Source organism: Numida meleagris, chromosome 4, assembly GCF_002078875.1.
Source record: "Numida meleagris isolate 19003 breed g44 Domestic line chromosome 4, NumMel1.0, whole genome shotgun sequence".
Taxonomy (NCBI): Eukaryota; Metazoa; Chordata; class Aves; order Galliformes; family Numididae; genus Numida; species Numida meleagris.
The window spans coordinates 91,660,998-91,681,556 of NC_034412.1; the positions used below are offsets into that span (position 1 = coordinate 91,660,998).

Sequence of the window (20,559 nt, forward strand, 5' to 3'; positions counted from 1 at the left end):
TAAAATAAAATCTTATAATAAAATCTTTATAAAATCTTATAAAGCTGCTCTCTGAAATGTGTACTATATTTAACATTTCTCATACTTCAGGAATTGTCACTTGAAATGACTGATAAGTGAGTGTTATTAAATTCACTTCTGTAGAGTACTCACAACATGTCTGGTTATAAAATCTTTGGTGTAGGAAAAGAAGAAATATGAGTTACACCCATATTGTATGTGAATTCCAAGAAGAAAGCTTAACAATAGGGTCAGACTTCAGCTGATATTTAATGTAAGGCTCCCAACTACACCCCAATAATAACTTTAAATCTCCTCACTTAAAATGCACTTATGATTTTAAACCATAGGCAAGCACCACGTCAGAACTCACACAAGAGATTATTAAACTCCTCAGTATTATGTTTAACCACAAATCAGCACTGAGACTTTGAGTCTCAGCTAGAGAGCGCTTCATTCTTTACTTAGAATTATTATTATTAAATATCTCTGCTTTGGTGAAATGTTTTCAGCGTCCTTCAAGATTCCCAACTAGATGTACAAAGCAGAAGTGCAGATGCAGCTCTCTGGGGCAGTACTCCGGGGGCAGCAGACTTTTTAAGGTTCCTATGCAGCCTGTGGGGCTGTGATGAGGGCTCACGGCAAAGTGCCCACACACAGCCCTGGTGAGGGTCTGTCACCTGAGGAAGGAAGAAACCTCGCACAGAGCAACCCCTGCATGGGCACCTCTCAGGTTTGGTGGCAAGAGGCTGCAAAGCCCCAGTTTTTGTGGAGTGAGGGCTAAATCCTTCTTCCCCCAGCTCTCCACACCAGCTGGAGAAGGGGTGCCACCACACCTCAGCTCAGGGCTCAGGCCGGAAGGACACGAGAGAGGCAGGCCTGTAGGCCTCGCCGCAGCAGGGCGAGTGTCTGCCTCACCCCTCAGGCTACCTGCAGTCTCTCCTGCCCCTCCACCCCATGGCCATCCGAGTGTTTTGCAACGCCTGCTTCTGCGAGCCCCGCAAGGCCACGCCACGCTTCATCTTCACCAGCTGTGGACATGTCATCTGTGAGCTCTGCCTCCAGAAAGGTAATGGCTGCCGCAAGCTGGGCCTTCTGCTGCAGCCAGGCAGTGCTGGTGTGCCCTCCTTTACCTTCCCCATAAGCATTTCCCTCTCACTGTGGAAAGAAAAGAAAAGGCCTTTCATTTTGTTGCCTTCCTGTTATTGATAAACGTTTTCAGTTGTTGCCACTGATTTTCTTTAAATAGTAAAAGCAACCTGTGAAGGCCTCCAGATGAATCTGCCTGGAGGTATCTGGCTTTGAGAACAAGCCTTAGGCACTTAAATAAAAATTGAGCCCAGATGCTTATAAACCATGCCTGCATTATAAAAACAAAATAAGATAGGAATCTGCTCTGTCGCATTTTGGAAAGGGCATGTTTCTTCATTAGTGAGAGAACAGTTTGTAAAACAAAGTATTTGTACTTTCAGGATAGATTTTGCCACTAGTCTGAAGACATTTTAAATCTCAGTACAGTCAATGAAATGCTACATAAATTTCAGTAGGGCTAGGAGGATCGTAGGTGACATTTTGAAGCTCTTATGTGTTATATGCTGTTTCTGAGACATATTCTGGGACTCCTGTGATGTTCTCCCATGAGGATCTCTGGTAAATGTGTAGGGGAATACAGAAGCTCCTTTTCAAAAGAAAAAAATAGCAGACGAAGATTCATATTTTTCCCTTTGTGGTCATATTAAATGCCATACTTTTAGTAAGTGTAGCAGAAGAAGTGATACATCTTTGTTTCATAATTAAAAATGAGTCTTTTGCCTAAAATACTTTGCATTGTTCCCGTAGAGGTGAGAGGAGATATATATATATAACATGCTGGCTCCTAGAACATGAATCACAGGTTCTCTTTCTGTTGCTATTATAATTTGGCAAAAAAAGTGTCTGAGACACTTTTCTTTGGTGAACTCAATTATAATGATGATGAAATGTTATCCTCTTTAAAGATGCTTGTGAACATTGATCTTTAGAGACAGGGAGCATCTAATAAAATTATCAAATTTATTGCAGTCATATGCATTTACTAGAGGTAGTTGCTAATACATTTGCAAATAATCAGAGACATTTAAAAAGTAATAAAGTTTTAGAAAGGGATTTAAAAGGTGATTAATTTTTTCACAGAAAAGAAGAATAAGGAGAAATTATTAATTCTTTGATGTTAAGGTTTCATATATTTTATCTAGAGAGCAAGACTAAATCCCAAACTAAAAAGTCATATATCTGATCAGCTCTAATTCATTAGTGCACTTAAGCATGCACTTAATTAAACCAGGCAAGTAGTCTTATTTAAATCAAAGGAACTAAAAGTCACCTGCATTCAGTGACACTAATGATATTCATAAAATCATTTACATGAATACTTATTTGCAGGATTAAGACCTGATGACATTCACACACAATTGTGTGTACAGGGTTGCTGACTCAAATCCTTTATTCATGTTTATTTGCATTTCTTATATAACCTTCACATTCCTTCTACAAGCTCAAAACAAAGATTTAGGCAACAAATTCTACTAAAAATGTATACAATATCTATTCCATTTGATGTATATTTTAAGTGTGTCTTTACCCTACAGGCAAAAAAGATGAATGTTTGATCTGCAGAACTCCTTGTCGTACAGTATTCCTTTCAAAAGAGGTAAATGAAGCTTTGGTGCTATTATATTGCATTAATCTGTGGTTTGTTTAACAGCTAAATTATTTGCATTACAAAATACTTCCTTCTGTTTGCCAACTGTGACATGAATATTTACTGATGATAGCTTGGTAGCCTTGGATACTTTCACACTATACTGCTTTTAGTTTTATAGATTTTCAAAGAAAAGTCTACATAGACTCTTAACGTCCTCTGATTCTATTGGACTGTAAATCACTCAGGCATTTCAGAAATGTGACTGGCTACTTTGTAACATCAGTGATTACCATCAAAATGTGGAAAATATTTGTACATCAGAGAACGTGGACTGCAATGAATTAATTTGTGTAATGGACTCAAGAAAAATTTGCATGCTGGCCCACCAATGTTTTTGAGTGTATTGGTCTTTTTCTCCTCATTTTCTCTTAAGCTTGTTTTCCTCATGACCGTGTGATTATGAAATGATACAGACTATAGATGAGAGTTATTCACTAGGCAATGAATGGCTTTTAGTTCTCTTTCTTAAGAAATTGTTAGAAATATTCAATTTTCCTATTACTCCCATGGAACCAGAAGATGGTTCTCTAAGAACCATCTTCTACTTAGCTGATTTCATAAATGGGCTTTCAAAACATTAATATTTTCCTAGAACGATACTTGTCTAAGAGACAAGACTGCCTTAGAAATGTAGAAGAAAAGTACTCAAGGCATTCAATACAGTTAAAAAATCATAAATACATCAGTCATACAAGACTATAACACAATAATGCATGTGAATTAGAGGACAGCTTGGGACTAATCATGAGGAGGTGACCTTGGAGGAAGGCATGATTTTACTACCTGTGCTTAACATTGAGCTGATACATATATAAATACTGAAACCTGAAGAAGTCAATGCTACCAAAAAGTAAACCATTACAGCAAGAGTCAAATGCCAATATAATTAAAAAGAACAAGGAAAATTGCAATCAAATAAACCAGAAAAAGAAACTCATAGAAACTCTGAAGGATGCATTTTAATAAGCCTTCATTATTGGCCTACTTAGATGGAAATTTTGTTATCAATTTCAGTCATAGAATAATTTAGGTTGTTAGAAGCCTCTGGAGGTCATCTTGTCCAGCCCTTTGCTCATAACAAAGCTAAATTCTGGGTTATATCAGTGTTAAATTGCAGCATTTCAACTTGATAATGTAATTGAAACATACTGAAGGAATTTAAAAATGCAATGATTGTGATACTAACAAAAAGATTAGATGTTTCATTAGAACCTGTCATTGCTCTAGAGGACAGAGAGGAGGCAAATTACCATATTCTTTAAAAAAGACATTAATGATGATTACTTAGCCTTGATTAAGAACAGATAAAATGATTGGAATGTTAATTAAAGATGCATAGAAAAAAAGTCTTATGGCTCTATAATTTAGGAATCTGAGTGGAAATATACCTGGAAACCTTTCTATGCTTGATGCTATGGCATTCCCAATGAGTAGGAAGTCTTGTAATTGTGTTAAAACTCCTCATTAAATTGTATATTGGTGCAATCAGCATCCATACGTTCAATATTTTTATCTTTACATCAATGCATGCTAGTCGCCTTTTACTTTCCTCCTATGGTCCCCACTTGCTTTTTCCCAGAGGATTGTTCAGCTTCCTGATAAAACAAAATCTCACTGTTCATTAATTCAGAATATCTTGTTAACATCTGCTACTCCTCCATGCAACAAACAAAACCGAAACTGTTTTTTACAGTCCTTCATTTTAAAGAGTTTATAAATCAGCAACAAAGCTTATTTTTTATTTCTTTCAGAGTCAAACAGAGACTCAAACCAAGGTTGCTGCTTTGTTTGGACTTTAAATTAGTTTCTAGGGCTGTCCTCTATGAACGCATCTTAAAGACTTCAACTATATTTTCACTGTCTTGCTTGTTTTTTATTTAGTCTAATACCACAGATAAGTTAGACTACACTACTGATCTGTCTGCTTTTTTCTTTCTCATTGTGCCTGTTTACCTGGTGGAACTTTTTGAATGCTTTGGCTAATGTCAACCAAATTCAAAGAGCAGAGGATGTTCAAATACCATTTATTTCCTCGTGTCTGTTCTGTGAAAATTGGTGACTGAGGAAAGCAAGGAAAGGAGTTTAGTTCCCCTGTTGAGAGAAATGCAAATTCAGCTTGTCAGTCAGCAGAAGTGCATTTGGCAGCCACGCACACAGTGCTGGAGTAACAGTGTGTTCATGCCATCTCTGCTCAGTAGGATTGCTGTACAGGACATGGATATAGCAGATATCAGAATATGAAGAAGAAAAGATAAAAATCTGCAGCAAATTGTGGTTATTAATTTAACTCCTCACATAATTATTTTTCATATACACGAGACTCACTTCTTCATATAGTAAAAAATATAGAATACGCATTGAAGGCGGGTTTGGGAAATGAAGCTGTCACCTACTCTTGGTTATCTGACTAGTGTTACACTGTTTTTGAAGTAGATAAAAATGTTGTCTCTCTATACGTTTGTGCATTCCCAAATGGAGGAAAGCTTCATTCTTATTTCATTGTAATATTTCTGATGTAAGTGATAACACTTATCTAATTTCTTGTTAGCTCAGAAGAACTATTAATTCATTCATAGGTGGCCTACTTATTTATTTAAGTAATCCATCTTTCTTTTATTTTTCTATTTTTTAAACTTTCTGAGATTCTGTAGAACTCTAAGTATTAATTTGCATTTTGCTTGCAACAGTTTTAGTACTGTTTTTACTGGTTTTTGAAAGGTGATTCCTTACATAAAAATGTCTATTTCCTTCTACAATCTTCTTATCAGTTAATATGTTGGGATGGTTTTTGCTTCCCATTTTGTTCCAGTCCATGGTTTTTACTTCCAGTAGATATTTTATTTATTTATTTAGGCTAGATTTTTCATTTTGAAAAGCTATTTGCAGTTACATTAGAAATCTTGCAAGGTTCTCAGGTGAAGGAGCTTGAACTGCGATCACTGATTCCTGCCACCCAGTAATACTTTAACTTAGTACTATAACTAGTGTAATTGTTTTGGGGATATATTTTGTTTGTATTTTCTTATGTCCTCTGGAAATTTTTATGGTTTTTGTTACTATGTGTGCAATGTAGTTAGACGAAAGCACAAAGCCTTCCAGATATTTAATACAGACAGTAAATAAAACTGAGCTTGTTTTCAGTTTCTGCATTATCCTTTACTCCTGATCTGTCCATTTTTTATTTATCCACATTCTACACCAATCAGTTTAAGAAGCACTTCATGAAATGCTTTGTATAATAGATCTTGCAAGAAAAAAAGTACTAACCTTGCTATAATTTATTTTCCTGCTAGACAAGTCCTGAAATTCAATCACTGTTCATGGGAATAGACACTCTGTGCAAGAAATATGCAAAAGAAATAACACAGGTGAATCACCCTTAAAACTTTTTAATTGTATAAAACAATTAGAAACTTCTACTGTTTTTTCTGTAAGTGGGAAAAATACAGGAACAAATCTTCAAACCGTGTGACTGTTACTCTCTTTGTTTCTTTAATTTCACAGTTTTAAATTTCTTAAGAGAGCATAAATTGTTTATCATGTCTTTTGCTTATGTTTTCAAACTCTCTCTGTAGACCACTAGTTCTGGTTATTTCAGTGATGTAAAATCACTTTCAATGCCATGAAATGAAAAATTAAATCTTCAGCAGGCCCAGATAATGTACACTAATTTTAGTAATATAAAGTTAAGCAGTGAAAACCTAAGGTGGAGAAAGCTCTGAAATGAATGCTGCCTTGTTTTCTTACATTTTTCTTTAACAAAGTAAGCTAACTAAGAAAAAATCCCTGATCCCAAAAGCTAGATTTATTAAAAATAAAACAATATAATTACTAAAAAGTGAAAAAAGAACCCCATACTCTGATCTGATTTTTTTTTTTGACAGATACAACAAAAGATTTCTAGAAATATTTCCTCTCTGCCTTCTGTAAAATCCAGACTGGATCCCTTCCTTCAGTCTTAGTTGCTACTGCATGAACTTGAGTAAATCTTTGGGTTAAGCAAATACATACAAGCTTGCATTGCCTTCTCATTGTCTCCATCTTTTCAGCCTGGCTTTGACACATCTCCTCTTTGTCTCTGGTATGGAACATTTCATTGTCAGCTTCAACCACTCTAGGTTGAGCTGTAAGTCATGCATCCTCCCTGCACTGACCTGCAACTTTCATTGTTTGTTTTGTGCTGGTTTGATCTTGCGGTAAGCTTACTGATCCAGTAGAAAATTAATAAAGGGAAAATTAATGAAGAGAAAATCATTTGTTGTCTTCATCTTAGAAATCTCTTAATTGACAATGGTGATTATAGAATTGCTGTACTTCACAAAATTCTCCAAAGTTGAGCACGGACCTTTTCCTCAGCAATCCTCTTCCTGAGATGCATAGCTGACATATCGTAAACAAGAAGCCTTCCTCTGTCATGTCAGAGGTACCATGTAGACATACAGTTATTCTGCAAACTGAACAAATCCAGAGATCTGTATTATCAATCATATCTGAATGGGAACTTCTGTAACGTGCCAGAGAAAGGAAATGAGGGACATGATCTTGGAAGTTTAAGGTGGTTTTTTTTCTGGTAGCTTGAGATAACCTATAGGAAATGAATGGACATGTAAAATCTGGAAAGCATCAAGAATTGGTCAGAATTTCCACTGGCATCAAAGAACATGAAAGAAGCTTGTTCTGCTTTAGAGCAAAACCTTCTATAACCTAGTATTTAATCACGACAGCAGGTACTTAGGAAACCATATGGGAACAAGGCTGCTATGTAGTGATTTATCTTCAGAACAGGCTCCTACTGTCAAGCAGTTTATGGCCCAAGGATTTCTCAAGTTAGGGATGGTGCCATTGCATTCAAAAGCTTTTCTTCATGTCATTGTCAAGTAGCTTTCTGAATGTTTAGCATCTATCACATAATAGGAGGTCTGCAAATTGTACACTATTTGATGACTATTTCCTTTTTTACATGTTTTAACTTGCTGTCTTCATTTTCTTGCATCGTGTGCAAGAGGAAAAGCAACAACTCCCAAAGACTCTTTCTGTGCTGTTCATTAGTTCTAGATTGCTAGCATAACCCTTCTTCAGCTGTCTCTTTTCCAGCAACGAAGACTCATAATTTAAGCAGTCATTCTTTGTATTGATGCTATGATATACCTCTAATTTATCTGAATTGTTTCCAGTGCTATTGTATCCTTTCTGAGATGGTAAGAAGACTCAGGATACAGTATCATCAAACACATTGACCCTGAAATGATGATGTTACCTATTGTTCCTTTTTTAACCAAAAATCTGGAGAAGAGAAGGCTCCGAGGTGACCTGATAGAGGCCTTTCAATATCTAAAGGGGAGTTACAGGAAAGAAGGGGACAGACTCTTTAGCAGGAGCTGTTGTGATGGAACAAGGGGAAATGATTTCAAGCTTAAAGAGGGTAGATTTAGGTTCGATGTAAGGAAAAAGTCTTTTACAGTGAAAGTGGTGAGGCACTGGAACTGCCAAGAGTTGTGGTGGATGCCCTGTCCCTGGAGACTTTCAAGTATCGAGGGCCCTTATCAGGCCCTGGGCAACCTGATCTAGCTGTGCGTGTCCCTATTCATTGCAGGGGAGTTGGACTAGATGGCCTTTAAAGGTCCCTTCCAACTCTAAGGATTTGATGATTCTATGATCTGACTGACTTCTTTTACTTAACTACTTATTAGCTTTTAGGAGTTAGGAATTCAGTATGTGAGGAATTCTGATTGTTCTCTTTTGAATGTTTCTTCTATCAGTTCTTCAGAAGATATTTCTCATCGTTTCATGAGTATCCAATGGAAACCTCCTAGGCTCTTCCACTGTGAATAAAAAGTAATCATTTCAATTAGCTACTCCGCTAGGGGTTTATCTTCTCTGAGTATTTCTTTTTGATTGTCTCTAGCCCTGCATGTTTTCTGTCACTTTTCTTACTCCTAATATGTCAGAAGAAAGGTTTATTAGTAAGCTTCTGCCTATTGTAATTTGTTCAATAAGCTCGTCTTGCTTAGATTGTGTCTCTTTATTTTTAACTTGTCATCTGGACACAACATGAAGTGCTTACGCATCACCTGACAGCATGGCTAACATTTTTTAATTAACAGGATAGTTTTACAAGGCAAGTTATAGTTGCCGGTAAGACACATTACTTTTTAAATTACCATTAATTTTATGTATTTGCTTAGCACTAATGAATAAGAAATACTACAGGTAAACTGCCTTTCCAATTTCTTTACCTTATTTTTGAACAGTATTAAAATACAAATTCAGTGAAATAAATCTGCCAACTCTAGGGTAGGTTGTGCTAAATTAATTAACCTTTGTAAGACTTTCTATATCTGAATAATAATTTGGACATGGATTTTTTTTGGAAGTAGGTTTAAAAAGTAATATGAAGGATATATTAAAAGCTTATTAACCTATAGAAAAATCTGCATTTTTTATTGAGGTTACATAAATGTACTTAGTTGAAGCTTGATATGACTGTATCAAATTTTATTTTTAGATTTCAGAATTTCAAGAAAAAAATCGTAAACATTTGCTAGCATACCACAGAGAAAAGGTAAATCTAATTGTGATTTTCTTATTTTTGTTGGTTATGTTTCCCTTATTGCTTTGTTTATGTTGTAGAAAATATATTCATTCTTTATTGGAATACTTAGGGTCATTTTTCAGCATTGTCTCCTTTCTGTCCTTACTGGTGGACCAACCCTCAGTAGGTGTCCTAGGTATGAAATGACAGAGGAAAACTCGGATAGATTGTACAAGTGCTTTTTCCTGCCACTCTCCTCTGCATAGACCTTGGCTTCTGGGAAAAACTGAATACTGTGTATGTAAATTCACAAAAAGGATTCTCACGCTTGCCTGTCTTGTTCGTGATCTCCTTTATTTCCAGTACATCATCCTTGTCACATCCAACCAGCAGCTCTCATGATCTTGATAAAAGCCTCTTTCTTGCTCTTCCAGTGAGTTTCAGAGATACCAGGGTGCAGGTGTGTTATGTGTGGTATGGATGCTTGATGTTTATATTCCTGAAAATCTCACACCTGTATTCTTCTAGAACCCAGAAATACTGAAAAAACAAATAACTGTTTATCTTCTTTAAAGCATTTTGGTATTAAATTGAAAAGTTCTAGAGAGTGGCAGGTACATTGTTCTTGGTATCTATGCTGGTCTCCCTCTTAATCAAACCTAGCTTAAATTAGGAAAAAGAAATAAAGAATATATAAAAAAGGGTCCTACATACAGATTTTAACTTTAATGTGTTTTGCAGAGTTTCACATCTGCAAAAACATGTAATACTTCCCACAAACTGTATGATTGTATAAAGATAAAGGAGGAAATGTTTTAAAGGAATTAAAAAAAATATTGTGAGAAGCATGAAATGTTAACAAGAAAATTTATATTTTGTCTTCAAATGAAAATATAAATAGTGTGAAGTAGTGGAGAAATAAAATCACACAGGAAATTAAGGATAAAATACATACGCAGCATTGAGGCTATTGAATAAATTTTAACATGCTCCATAAAAAATAATATATGATCATGTAGTGAATAACTCTAAAAATACACATAATAGGGTGCTGATTTAATGTTCTTTGGACTCTACTAGCTGATAACATTCTTTAATGGAGATTTTTTTGTTGTTGTATCTATAACATAATTAGAAATAACTCCTCACATAAACTTACTACAAATAGATACTGCTACGAACTGTATACATTTTGAATCAGGAATGAAAATATGGATATATGGTAGTTGGTGTTTTGGAAATACTGTTATTGGTATCTACTTCTGATAATCCCATATTAACTGCACTATAACTTTTGTATCATGGAATCTTAGAATCATGGAATCATAGAATTATCAAGGTTGGAGAACACCCACACTGGAGCAACTACATATCGTTCTTGTAATGAGGGGCAGAAAACTGAACACCATATTTGAGGTGCATTCTCAACAGTGGCTCATACAAAGAGGTTGGCCACAATATTTCTGAAGCAACCCATACTTCGCCACTTTAGCACACTGCTGGCTCATGTTCAGCTGTCTATCAACCAGCATTACCAGGTCCTTTTCCTCCAGGCTACTTTCCAGGCATTCTTCCTCAAGCCTATACTGCTGCATGGGGTTTTATGATCCATCATGCAATTGAACACAGCCCATCTATGCAGTCTATCCAGATTCCTCTGCAAAGCCTTCCTACCCTCAAGCAGATCAAAACTCCTGCCCTAACCTGTTAGAATCTACAAACTTAAAGGGTGCACTCAGTCCTCTCATCCAGATCATTGATTAAAATGTTGAAGAAAACTGACCCCAAGACTGAACCTTGGGGTATGCCAGTGGTGACTGACTGCCAATAGGATTGAAATCTACTCACTAGGACTCTTTGAGTCCAGCCATGCATCCAGATCTTCCCTCAGTGAACCATACCCGGTAAAGCCATGAGCAGCCAGGTTCTCCAGGAGAATACCCTAAGACAGTGTCAAATGCTTTACTGAAATTGAGGTAAACAAAATTCACTGGCTTTCCCTAATCTAGTATGTGGCTCATCTTGCCATAGAAGGAGATCAGGTTAGTCAGACCTGCCCTCTTTCAAACTCATTCTGGCTCCTTCTGATCACTCCCATGTGCCCTGTGATAGCACACAAGGTGATCTGCTCCACCACCCGCCTTGGAACTGAGGTCAGACTGACAGGCCTATAAACCTCTGGATCCTCCTTCCTGCCCCTGTTGTAGATTGGAGTAACATTTGTTAACCTCCAGTCAGCACACACCTCCCTGGTTAGCCAGAACTGCTGTTAAATTATTGAATGTACCTTAGTGAGTATGTCAGATATAGGAAAGAGAAAGAAAAATAGAAGAAAACTACTTTAGATGACATTCTTGGTTTTCATTTATCCAGTATTATGCTTCTTAAGAAAAGATAAGCAAACTAAGTCTGCAAGTGCTAAAAGGTGGTTTATATTTTTGAGACTGTCTGGGTAAAGTATCCATGTAACAGCTACAGACTTGCCCTGTTATATCTAATAGTAAGTCTGGAATGGCAGTGATTATAAAGGATGAAAACAAAAAAAGCACAATGTTTCAACACTCTGGAATGCTAGTAGAGTAAAAATGAAATTGTATATCATACAAAAACAGCTTGTTTAAATTTTTATGTCACAGAGAGTGAAGCTGGAAGAATCTCTGAGGAAAGCAAGGCAACAACTGCATCAGATACAATGGTAAGAGGTTTAATGCAGCAAAAGTAAATGATCTTTTGTAATCAGATTACAGTAGTTTTAATTGATTAAACAATTTAAAAGTGCTTTCTTTGCCTTTTTCTCAGGTTGTGTAAATAGAAGAAAAGTATTTTTGTAAAAATGAATGAAAAGTGATTTCTGTCATCAGCTCAGTTGCTTTTTTTTCCACATTAATCATGCCCTTAAGGAAGGAATTGTTTTATTTTAAAATTCAAATCAGTGGTTACACTAAAAATCTTCAAAAACTTCTGGAATAATACTTTGACAGGCTTGCTCTTCTTTAGATTTCTTTGTGTATATTTAAAATATTGTACTCCCTGTAGATTGCACTGCTTCAAAGCAACCCTTCTACATATTGTCATTTTTATGAATATCAGTGAACAAGGATCCTGAAATCTCCTTGATAAGACAGTTCATGAAGACAGCAACTTAACAGAAAAACATTGCTGATCTTTATTACTTTCCTTGCTTGTTGATTTTTCATTTTTAGTATAGACTTTCTTTTGACTTTGATATGCAAATAATACTTCATTATGCTTTCTTAAGATCCTTGGTGTAATATACTGAAAGAAAAACATCATGAAGGAAGTTAGGTACATGGTGGATTATCATAGTTTGTATATTTTTGTCCACTGCCTCCTTTTACATCTCTGCATCTCATGTAAATAGCACCTTGGTTATAACAATTATAGAGTTCTTAAAGAAATTTTGGATTCTCACAAAATTCTATCAAGAGAGTCTGACATAGGGGATCTCCTCATATGCTCAGCAGACATGTTCTTCCTTTGTACAAGTATTGGCAAAAGTATCAGTTTTACAAAGCTGCCAACATTTCCTTTGAAATCCGTATATTTTAATGTTGGGTAAATGTAAATGTGAAAATGAAGATTTTTGACAATTGCAGGTCACAATTTATTATATTTTAATATGTTGCCCCATGAAATTGCTATGTTGTTCCATTCAATCTTGTTCCATTAAAGATCATAATGTTTTCTTAAAGTTATACTGTTGAGCATACAGTGACTAATATAGACATTTTAATATAGAAAAGATGAACTTAATAGCTGCTCAAATGTATTGCATATTTTCCTTCCTGGTAAATAGTGTGATGTTAAAACCAGCTATTTATGTATAAGGTACTTGGATACTGACCAGCTAGAAATATGAGTTAACCAAACCATCCTTCAATTTATATCTATTGTTTCTTTTTCACGTTTAGTATGAAACCTCCTCATCAAGCTACTCAACTGCCATTTGCAAGTGCAAGCAGAAATCCACTTTCCAGTAAGAAGCACTGGTGTAAGATATTAACTGTGGAATGCATACCTGTGGACATAGCAATATTCTAATAGAAAATCTCTTAAATTCTTTAATAACTTTAGTACCTTCAAGAAGACTAAATGGATGCTCCTCATATTCTCTTCAACCTAGTCATCCTTCCACTTCTGAAACGTAGGTGCAAATCCATTAATTTTAAATGAAAATCTAAACAATGGCAATATTGTAATATCTTATACACAAAGCAATGTCTTTTAGAGTGAGTTTAAAATGAGTATCTTTTCTGATTTATTATTTTGTTTGTTTGTTTCTGCAAACTGTGTTAGTACAAAGGACTGGGGATATATATCCTAGAGTACATAATAGATAGATAGTTTATGGATTGCCTTTGTACTCACTAGATGGCATGATGCACCTAATTCTAGAGATGCTCTGTACAGACAGATTGATTAATTGGTGAGCAATGAGAACTTCTCCTTTTAACTGTAGAGGAATATATAAATGACTTGTACAGACAGCTATATTTACATTCTAGTTATTTAGATAGGATGAACACAAGCAAGGCATTCAATGCCTATTAAATTTTAAATATATTGAACATACATCTTGCTCAAGGTAGAAGATTTCATTACTTATGACTGATTTATTAAAAATAATTCAAAATGCCCTTATAGTGTTGACAAGTGACAAATACATAAGTATGATATAAAATAACTTTCTTGGTAAATATCTAAACTAACCTCAGTATCAGCTGATAGTGAGCTTTGGAACAGATCCAGAATGCTCATATATATAATGTGTTATGTTTTTTGATTTTGTGTTTTTAGTTAAATTTTACATAATTTTAGTCATTTTAAAGAACGTGCTATTTTTAATTGCAATATTTTACTTATTTTGACATTTATTGTGAGAATGGAGTCAATGGAGGTTGATCCTGTACCTTCACCAATGAGGAAAGTAAGTTTGTATATATGTGTATATGTATATATAAACATACATGATTTTTGGTTTCTTTGACCCTGTTAACAATATAAAAAAAGATCACTACTCCCCCATCTTTCTTCCCCCTCAGCACCCCACCCTACCTCCAGTTCAGACCAGTTTGTACTCATTTCAGCTAAGGTTAATATTTAGTAGAAGTCAGATGTACCTCAAAACGGAACAAAAAATAAATAAACCTCAACACCATTTTTCCAGAATTCTGTTCTCCACATATCACAGAATAACAGAATCACAGAATGTATAAGTTTGGAATGGGCCTCTAGTGGTCTTCTTCTCCAAAACCCTGCTCAAGCAGGGCCACCTAGAGCCAGTTGTCCCAAACAATGTCCAGACAGCTTTTAAAGAATTGTAAAATTTGTCTCTCTAAAAACTGTAACTTTGTTCTGAGATCTTGCATTTTAGTGCCATGAACAAGCCTGGCAGTGGAGAGTGGAGAAATCTTCGGGTGTATAACCCTCAAAACAGGAATGCTGTTGCTTAAAATACATTAATAATGAATGTACTTATTACACTGTAATTAATACTATATTATTCTTTTAGCCTGAGGCAATGACTGGTCCAGTAAGATTATCAGTTATAACTCCACCACAAGATGGACGCATGGGTATGTAAGAAGAAAAATGTCAGTGGAAAAAATTGTTTCACTTTAAAGGAATTAATAAATTAAACTTGATGCATTAGCAGGTTACTGCCAAAATGTCAATTGTGTTGAGGTGTAAAGAATTTACCATATCGACTTGAATTCAGCAGATGGGAAATGGTTAAAATGACAAGTGAAATAATCTTCCCAATACTTATCTCTTCTGTTCTGTGAATAATTTTTTGTGACATTTACTGATAGACGCTCAACCATAGTCAATGTGTGTAAAGAAAATACTATAATGATGTATGTGGTTGAACAAGACATACATACTTGCATTACGTGTTATTGGCCTTCCACTGGCCCTCATGATTATGCTAGTTTATATATAGTTACCAGAAGTTGACATTGTCCAAAATATTATGTTAAAAATCACTTGAGGAAAGGGGAGGAAACTAACTAAACTGAAGTTAGAGAAATGTTTTGTAACAAAATTAAAGCTTATTTTGTAAACAAAAGTAAATATTAAGAATTTCAAGTGAAGGGTTTCTTCTCTTTTTTTAGGCATGATATCACTATATTAGTGTAGAAGGCATTTTACCTGACTGTACTTTCTTTTCGTTTCTTGGCTGTTGCAGAGCTTGGGTGACACTCCTATGTAAATAATACATCAGTGACAGCCAGTTGAAAATAGTGTGATTTCTTTAGGCATTGTTTTTTTGTGAGGAGTTTCCCAGAATTTCTAATGCTGTGCAAGTCTCTACCATTTCTGTGTCCCTCCTATTCTCAATCTTACATTCAGCATGCTTCTGCAATAGTCTATTCTTAGGCAATCTTACAACTGGCTTCAGCAGTTAGTAGAATCCATCTCCAGCCACGTGCAGAGTGTACTTCAGTAAATGTCTTGCTTGTGCTAAATCCCCCCAAACATTTTTTATTTTTAGAGTTATTTTGATTATTTCTGAAGTGACACGATGACTTCATTTTATCAGCCATTTCCAATTTTCTATTCTAATTTTCCACCGTTTCTCGTTCGTGAGTAAATTGATCATGAATTTGTCCCAAATAATGCAGTTAAGGTATTAATCATCATTTCCAATGAGATCTCTTCAATTAAAGTGGGTAATTCATTTTGACTCTGTTTTTAAAAATGTAATTCTTACAGGTAGTGTATCCTACAGAAGTTCTCAGTCATCTGGAATAACATCAAGTCAAAGTACAGCAGTATCTACAAGGTAATTAAAAACCTTTTAAAGATGTTACAGTCTCTTATGAGACACTGAAATTTAACTCTTGCCTAGCCTTTATAAATCTATACACTGAAAGGCTATATTCTACATCTTAAGGTATATTACGGTGTAAACTATCTGTCAACTATATGAAAGTTTATATTATTTGAAGATTTTATTTTGAAATTACTTTCTTCAAAAACACACAGATATAATCTGAGTTCCAGTACCCGTGGACATCTAAAGTCACGGTGCTTTTATGCTAAGGATAGTTAATTTCAACTAAGAAAATGGAATAACCACTCTGCTTTATAACTCTTCTGAAAGTCAAGAATGTCAATGTAGTATCTACACAAGAGTTATTCTCTGATTAAACTGAACGTCTTCATTGGGCATGTCACAGGTCTTTCAACATTTTTCATCTAAGAAATGGAAATATCTCAATTTGTTAAACTATTGGCATTAATAGAAAGATTCTCTTCTCTCTTGTAACTAGTGACAGGACAAGAGGGAATTGCCTCAAGTTGTGCCAGGGGAGATTCAGGCTGGATGTTAGGAAATACTACTTTTCTGTAAGAATGGTCAGGAGCTGGAATGGGCTGCCCAGGGAGGTGGTGGAGTCACCAACTGTGGAGGTGTTCAAGGAACGTTTAGATGTTGTGTTGAGAGACATGGTCTAGTGAGAACTATTAGTGATAGGTGGACGGTTGGACTGGATGATCTTGTAGGTCTTTTCCAACCTTGGTGATTCTACAGTTCTATAATTCTATGATATTAAATGGTCACAGAAAAAATATTCTTGTGGTCTACAATCATTAAGCTCCGTATGCCTCCTTAGCATAAATTTCAAGTATATACAACAGAATATTTCTTCTTTTCCATCACTGATTCTTGGATCAGATCATTTGTTTTCTTCTGCTCCTTACAAAATGTAAAAATCCTGTCTATCTAAAAATCTGATGAGGAATTGGTACAAGAATACGTTGTATTTTCTATTAAAATAGTAGCAATATGAATTTAAAAGGTTTTGAAGTCTCTTGTTCTATGAAAGCAGCCTCAAATCTTATCCATTAATAATTTCCATTAATAGATCCACACCTGTAGGACTGCCACATAATGGATGTTCACTTATATCACCATCTGGATCACAAAGCATTAGAAGGGGATCATGGTCTGCTTCCGATTTCAGAACTCCTCCATTGTATCAATTTACGTTTCCTTCCCCACAGTCATCTGTAACAAGACATCCAATCACCATCTCTGGAGTTCTGCAAAGACAACATTTAGGCAAGTATATCTAAGAAAATAACATTCAGCACTTTTTCCTGAAAAAAAATATGCATAATATATGCTTGCGGATTACTTATTTACTGGAAAAGAGTGAATAACAAATTATGCAACATAAAAGTGATATTTGAAAATTGAAACTAGGCTGCCTGCAATGTGTGGGAAATGTTGATATTTATGATCAATATTTAGTCTTAGTCTTTGGTGCAACAGAGTATCTTGCTTTACCCAGAATATATTTTAAGAGGTTTAAATTTGATAATTTCTACGTTGTTTTCTAGTAAAATATCAATTCTGAATAATTTGGCAAATCTAGTCATGTTGCTATTCTCAAGTAAAGAGCAGAGAAAAGAACAGCATTAGTAACACAAGTGCAGTTAATCAGTGGTAGTCATAGCAAGACTGAGATCATCAGCAGGAGTTCTGTAATAAAGCAGAATATTTGAGAAGACATATGAGAATGAAGGAAAAAACTGTCTATAATGAAAGGAATGAATGGGAGACAGATTCTGTAGAAAAAAAATAAAGTGTTGTGGAAAGTGAGTGACAGTGGATGTCTCACTATATCCAGTGAAGAAAAAAAGGAACACAAAAGAAAATTGCGGTATTTGTAAGGTAAGAAGTATTAGTGATCTGATCATTAGGAAAAAAAAGGAAGATGCATTTAGTTTGGGAGGAAAGGCTTAGATGATACTTGTGATCATATTTGCAAGCTGTTTTTCCCATATTCTAAACTACACAAAATTCATTTATCTTATTGTTACTTGCTACCCAATCACTGTCTTTAGTAGTAAAATTCCCAAGGCCATCAATTTTACAGTCCTAGGACTATTCCCTTATTAGGCAGATTTGCTGTCTCCACATTTCTTATGGACCTTGCTGTCAACAAGTCATCCACATAAATATCCTCAGGTGCCAATAAAAAGGGAGTTACTCCAGGGTAATAATTGTTGAGTGCTGCTGAGTTCAATGTAAAGCTAGCAAACGTAGTTGCACACAGACCAGCCCAAGAGGTGAGCAGTCTGCAGATCCACTGGGGCAGATTAATTCTTTGTATTGCAAAGTTGGCATCACAAGTGAAAACTAATTTACACGTTTTAAAAAATTCATTCGTACTGAAATTATGGATGCTTACAGATCTTGAATATCTCATAATTGCTTTAAATCCAGAATTGTTGCATGTGAAATAATGCATGAGCCTGACAAATTCTATAAAAGAAACAGAGTAGAAATCTACATTATGAAAATAAGCAGCTGTATGGAACTTAAGTATTAAGTTTTCATTGAGCTATATGTTTACAAGCTAATTGTAAAATAGACTGAACAGTAACATTTACTTTAAACTTTCATTTGTGCAGCTGAAGTTGGAACAGGATACATTCTCAACAGAAAGATACATCTGTTTATTTTATATAAATACAACAGAGAATATTTAAATTCATAAAAAACGGTATAAAATTCTCATCAAAATGTATGTCTTATATTTTAAAATTCTGGTCATTTTTACTTTCTTTCTTCCCCAAATGATTTACATGAATAAAGTTTTCTTCAGACTTACTAAAATATTTGTTTGTATTCTTATTCTAGGATCAGCGAATTTTGGAGGACAATCAGCAGAAAGATAAGCAAAAATCTGTGATTTATTTTGTTCAATAAGCATCTTGAAAGGCTGTACACTGCTGTTGGATATCAAAGTGTTTGTAATTTCCATAAAATGTCAAACTAGCATAAAACAACTAACTAGTATTCAGCATGAATAATGTATTTAAAGCATTGCTGAACTTGCTGATGAACATCTATAGAAACTTTAAGCAGGAGTACAAAAGATTCTGGCTTTTTAAAGGAATTTTGGTTTAAAATGTATAGTAAAAATTGTAAAAATAAATTGCCTTTGTTAATGAAGTGTTAAGACAAAAAATGCTTTTATATTCAGTGAGCACTTCTTGCTCTGTTTTTTAACAGTTGTGCCCGTACAGATGAACTCCAGTCCAAAAAATATTTTAATGTTAGACATTAAATCAAATAGACATTTGATTCCAAAATCCAAATTTGGGTTCTTATTCAATAGATCACCTTTGGTTTACAGTGTAGTAAGCGGTATGCTTTGAGAGATATTATGTAGTCTAGTAGGCTCTTCTGAACTTCTAACACAATATCTACACAACATTCCAAGAAGCTTACCATTTGATTTAGGTAGCAGTGCTATCTTCTCAAAAATGCAATGAAATGGAGGAACTGGTTTGAAGAGATGTATCATGCCAAAGACTGCCTTTCCTCACAGAAGAATAGTGATTGAATGCTCTGACTGGAAAGACCCAGACTGCCACCCTTCCATTGAATTTCCCACCATTACTGTGTCTGTCTGGATAAATTTTGGTATGATTGAAAAACCAAAAACACACCTTTGGTTTGGCCCTAACTTTAACCCTTCTTTAAAAATAGGAAAACTAAAATAAACTTTTGAGACCGAGTCCACCAAGTAAATGGTACAACTTCTTTTGGGTTAAAATATTTTGCTTGATCTGAAAGAAAGTTTAAAATAGAAAGGGGAGTATGAAGGTATTTTTCTGTTTTGTTGCCTCCTTAGCTATCTACTGCACTGAGTTCAAGTGTGCCACTTGCAAGAGAGTAAAATAGATTGAGAAATAATTGGTTTGCGAACATCTCTGGACCAGGAGCTTCTATCACCAATTTTCAGATTTGCATTTCACTTATTTCAGAGTAAAGTTGTTAAATTGTAATTGTTTTAATTTTTTACCATGGGACACTTTATGTATTTTCTCCTACTTGAAATTTTCAGTGGGATTTCAAATTAAATTACCTTTCAAGCAATTTTCTGTTTGAAAGATTTAATTTCACAGTAGCATAGACATACAATGAGTAAAAGAGTATGGCATTAAATTTTCTAAGTTCCAGCTCTTCTCTACTTCAAGATCAGCTAGAATAGCTTGAAAAAATGAGGCCAGTAGGATACAAATGCCAGCTTTCATGATAAGTGTCCCCCAGTGGCTTTCAATTTGTTTGGCTCACATGAAGGTATTATTTATAATTTCTTTAATTTCTTTAATTTTCTATTTTATCTTATCACACTGCGGAGTCATCACCCGGGACTGCAGTCAAATTATAGCTTTTGTGGTTGCTGGAAGTTGCATGATACAATCAGTAGAAGTATCTGGGTTTTATTATTTTTGCGTG

The 20,559-nt window shown here is 35.0% G+C and overlaps 1 protein-coding gene and 1 long non-coding RNA gene across 5 annotated transcripts in view; one reads left to right on the top strand and one right to left on the bottom strand.

Moving 5' to 3' along the window:
• Nucleotides 51-20,541, top strand: RNF212 (ring finger protein 212). 2 transcript variants are annotated; one of them, XM_021394107.1, is made up of 12 exons: nt 51-1,069; nt 2,628-2,689; nt 6,037-6,111; nt 9,249-9,305; nt 11,912-11,970; nt 13,208-13,272; nt 13,371-13,440; nt 14,178-14,223; nt 14,809-14,872; nt 16,014-16,083; nt 17,168-17,364; nt 18,952-20,541. In XM_021394107.1, exons 1-12 carry the CDS (start codon nt 958-960, stop codon nt 18,987-18,989), a joined length of 915 nt encoding a protein of 304 aa, XP_021249782.1. In that variant the 5' UTR covers nt 51-957; the 3' UTR covers nt 18,990-20,541. The 2 variants fall into 2 exon arrangements, with proteins under 2 accessions (XP_021249782.1, XP_021249783.1); XM_021394108.1 differs by lacking the exon at nt 6,037-6,111.
• Nucleotides 2,039-20,559, bottom strand: part of LOC110397609 — a 72,929-nt gene continuing 54,408 nt past the window's right edge. Inside the window, exons 3-6 of one of the 3 annotated variants that reach the window (XR_002437885.1) lie at nt 17,176-17,345; nt 9,602-9,815; nt 6,011-6,078; nt 2,039-4,338 (exon numbers count right to left, since the gene is read on the bottom strand). This is a non-coding gene — a long non-coding RNA (uncharacterized LOC110397609). Of the gene's footprint in view, nt 6,079-8,306; nt 8,566-9,601; nt 9,816-17,175; nt 17,346-20,559 lie in introns of those variants that run through there. The other 2 variants (XR_002437883.1, XR_002437886.1) reach the window with 2 other exon arrangements.

Excerpts from the sequence above, each read along its gene's own strand:
- RNF212 (XM_021394107.1), top strand. The coding sequence starts at position 958 with ATGGCCATCCGAGTGTTTTGCAACGCCTGCTTCTGCGAGCCCCGCAAG. Across the intron at positions 2,690-6,036 it reads CAGTATTCCTTTCAAAAGAG|ACAAGTCCTGAAATTCAATC; the intron begins GTAAATGAAGCT and ends TTTTCCTGCTAG. Across the intron at positions 17,365-18,951 it reads TCTGCAAAGACAACATTTAG|GATCAGCGAATTTTGGAGGA; the intron begins GCAAGTATATCT and ends TTCTTATTCTAG.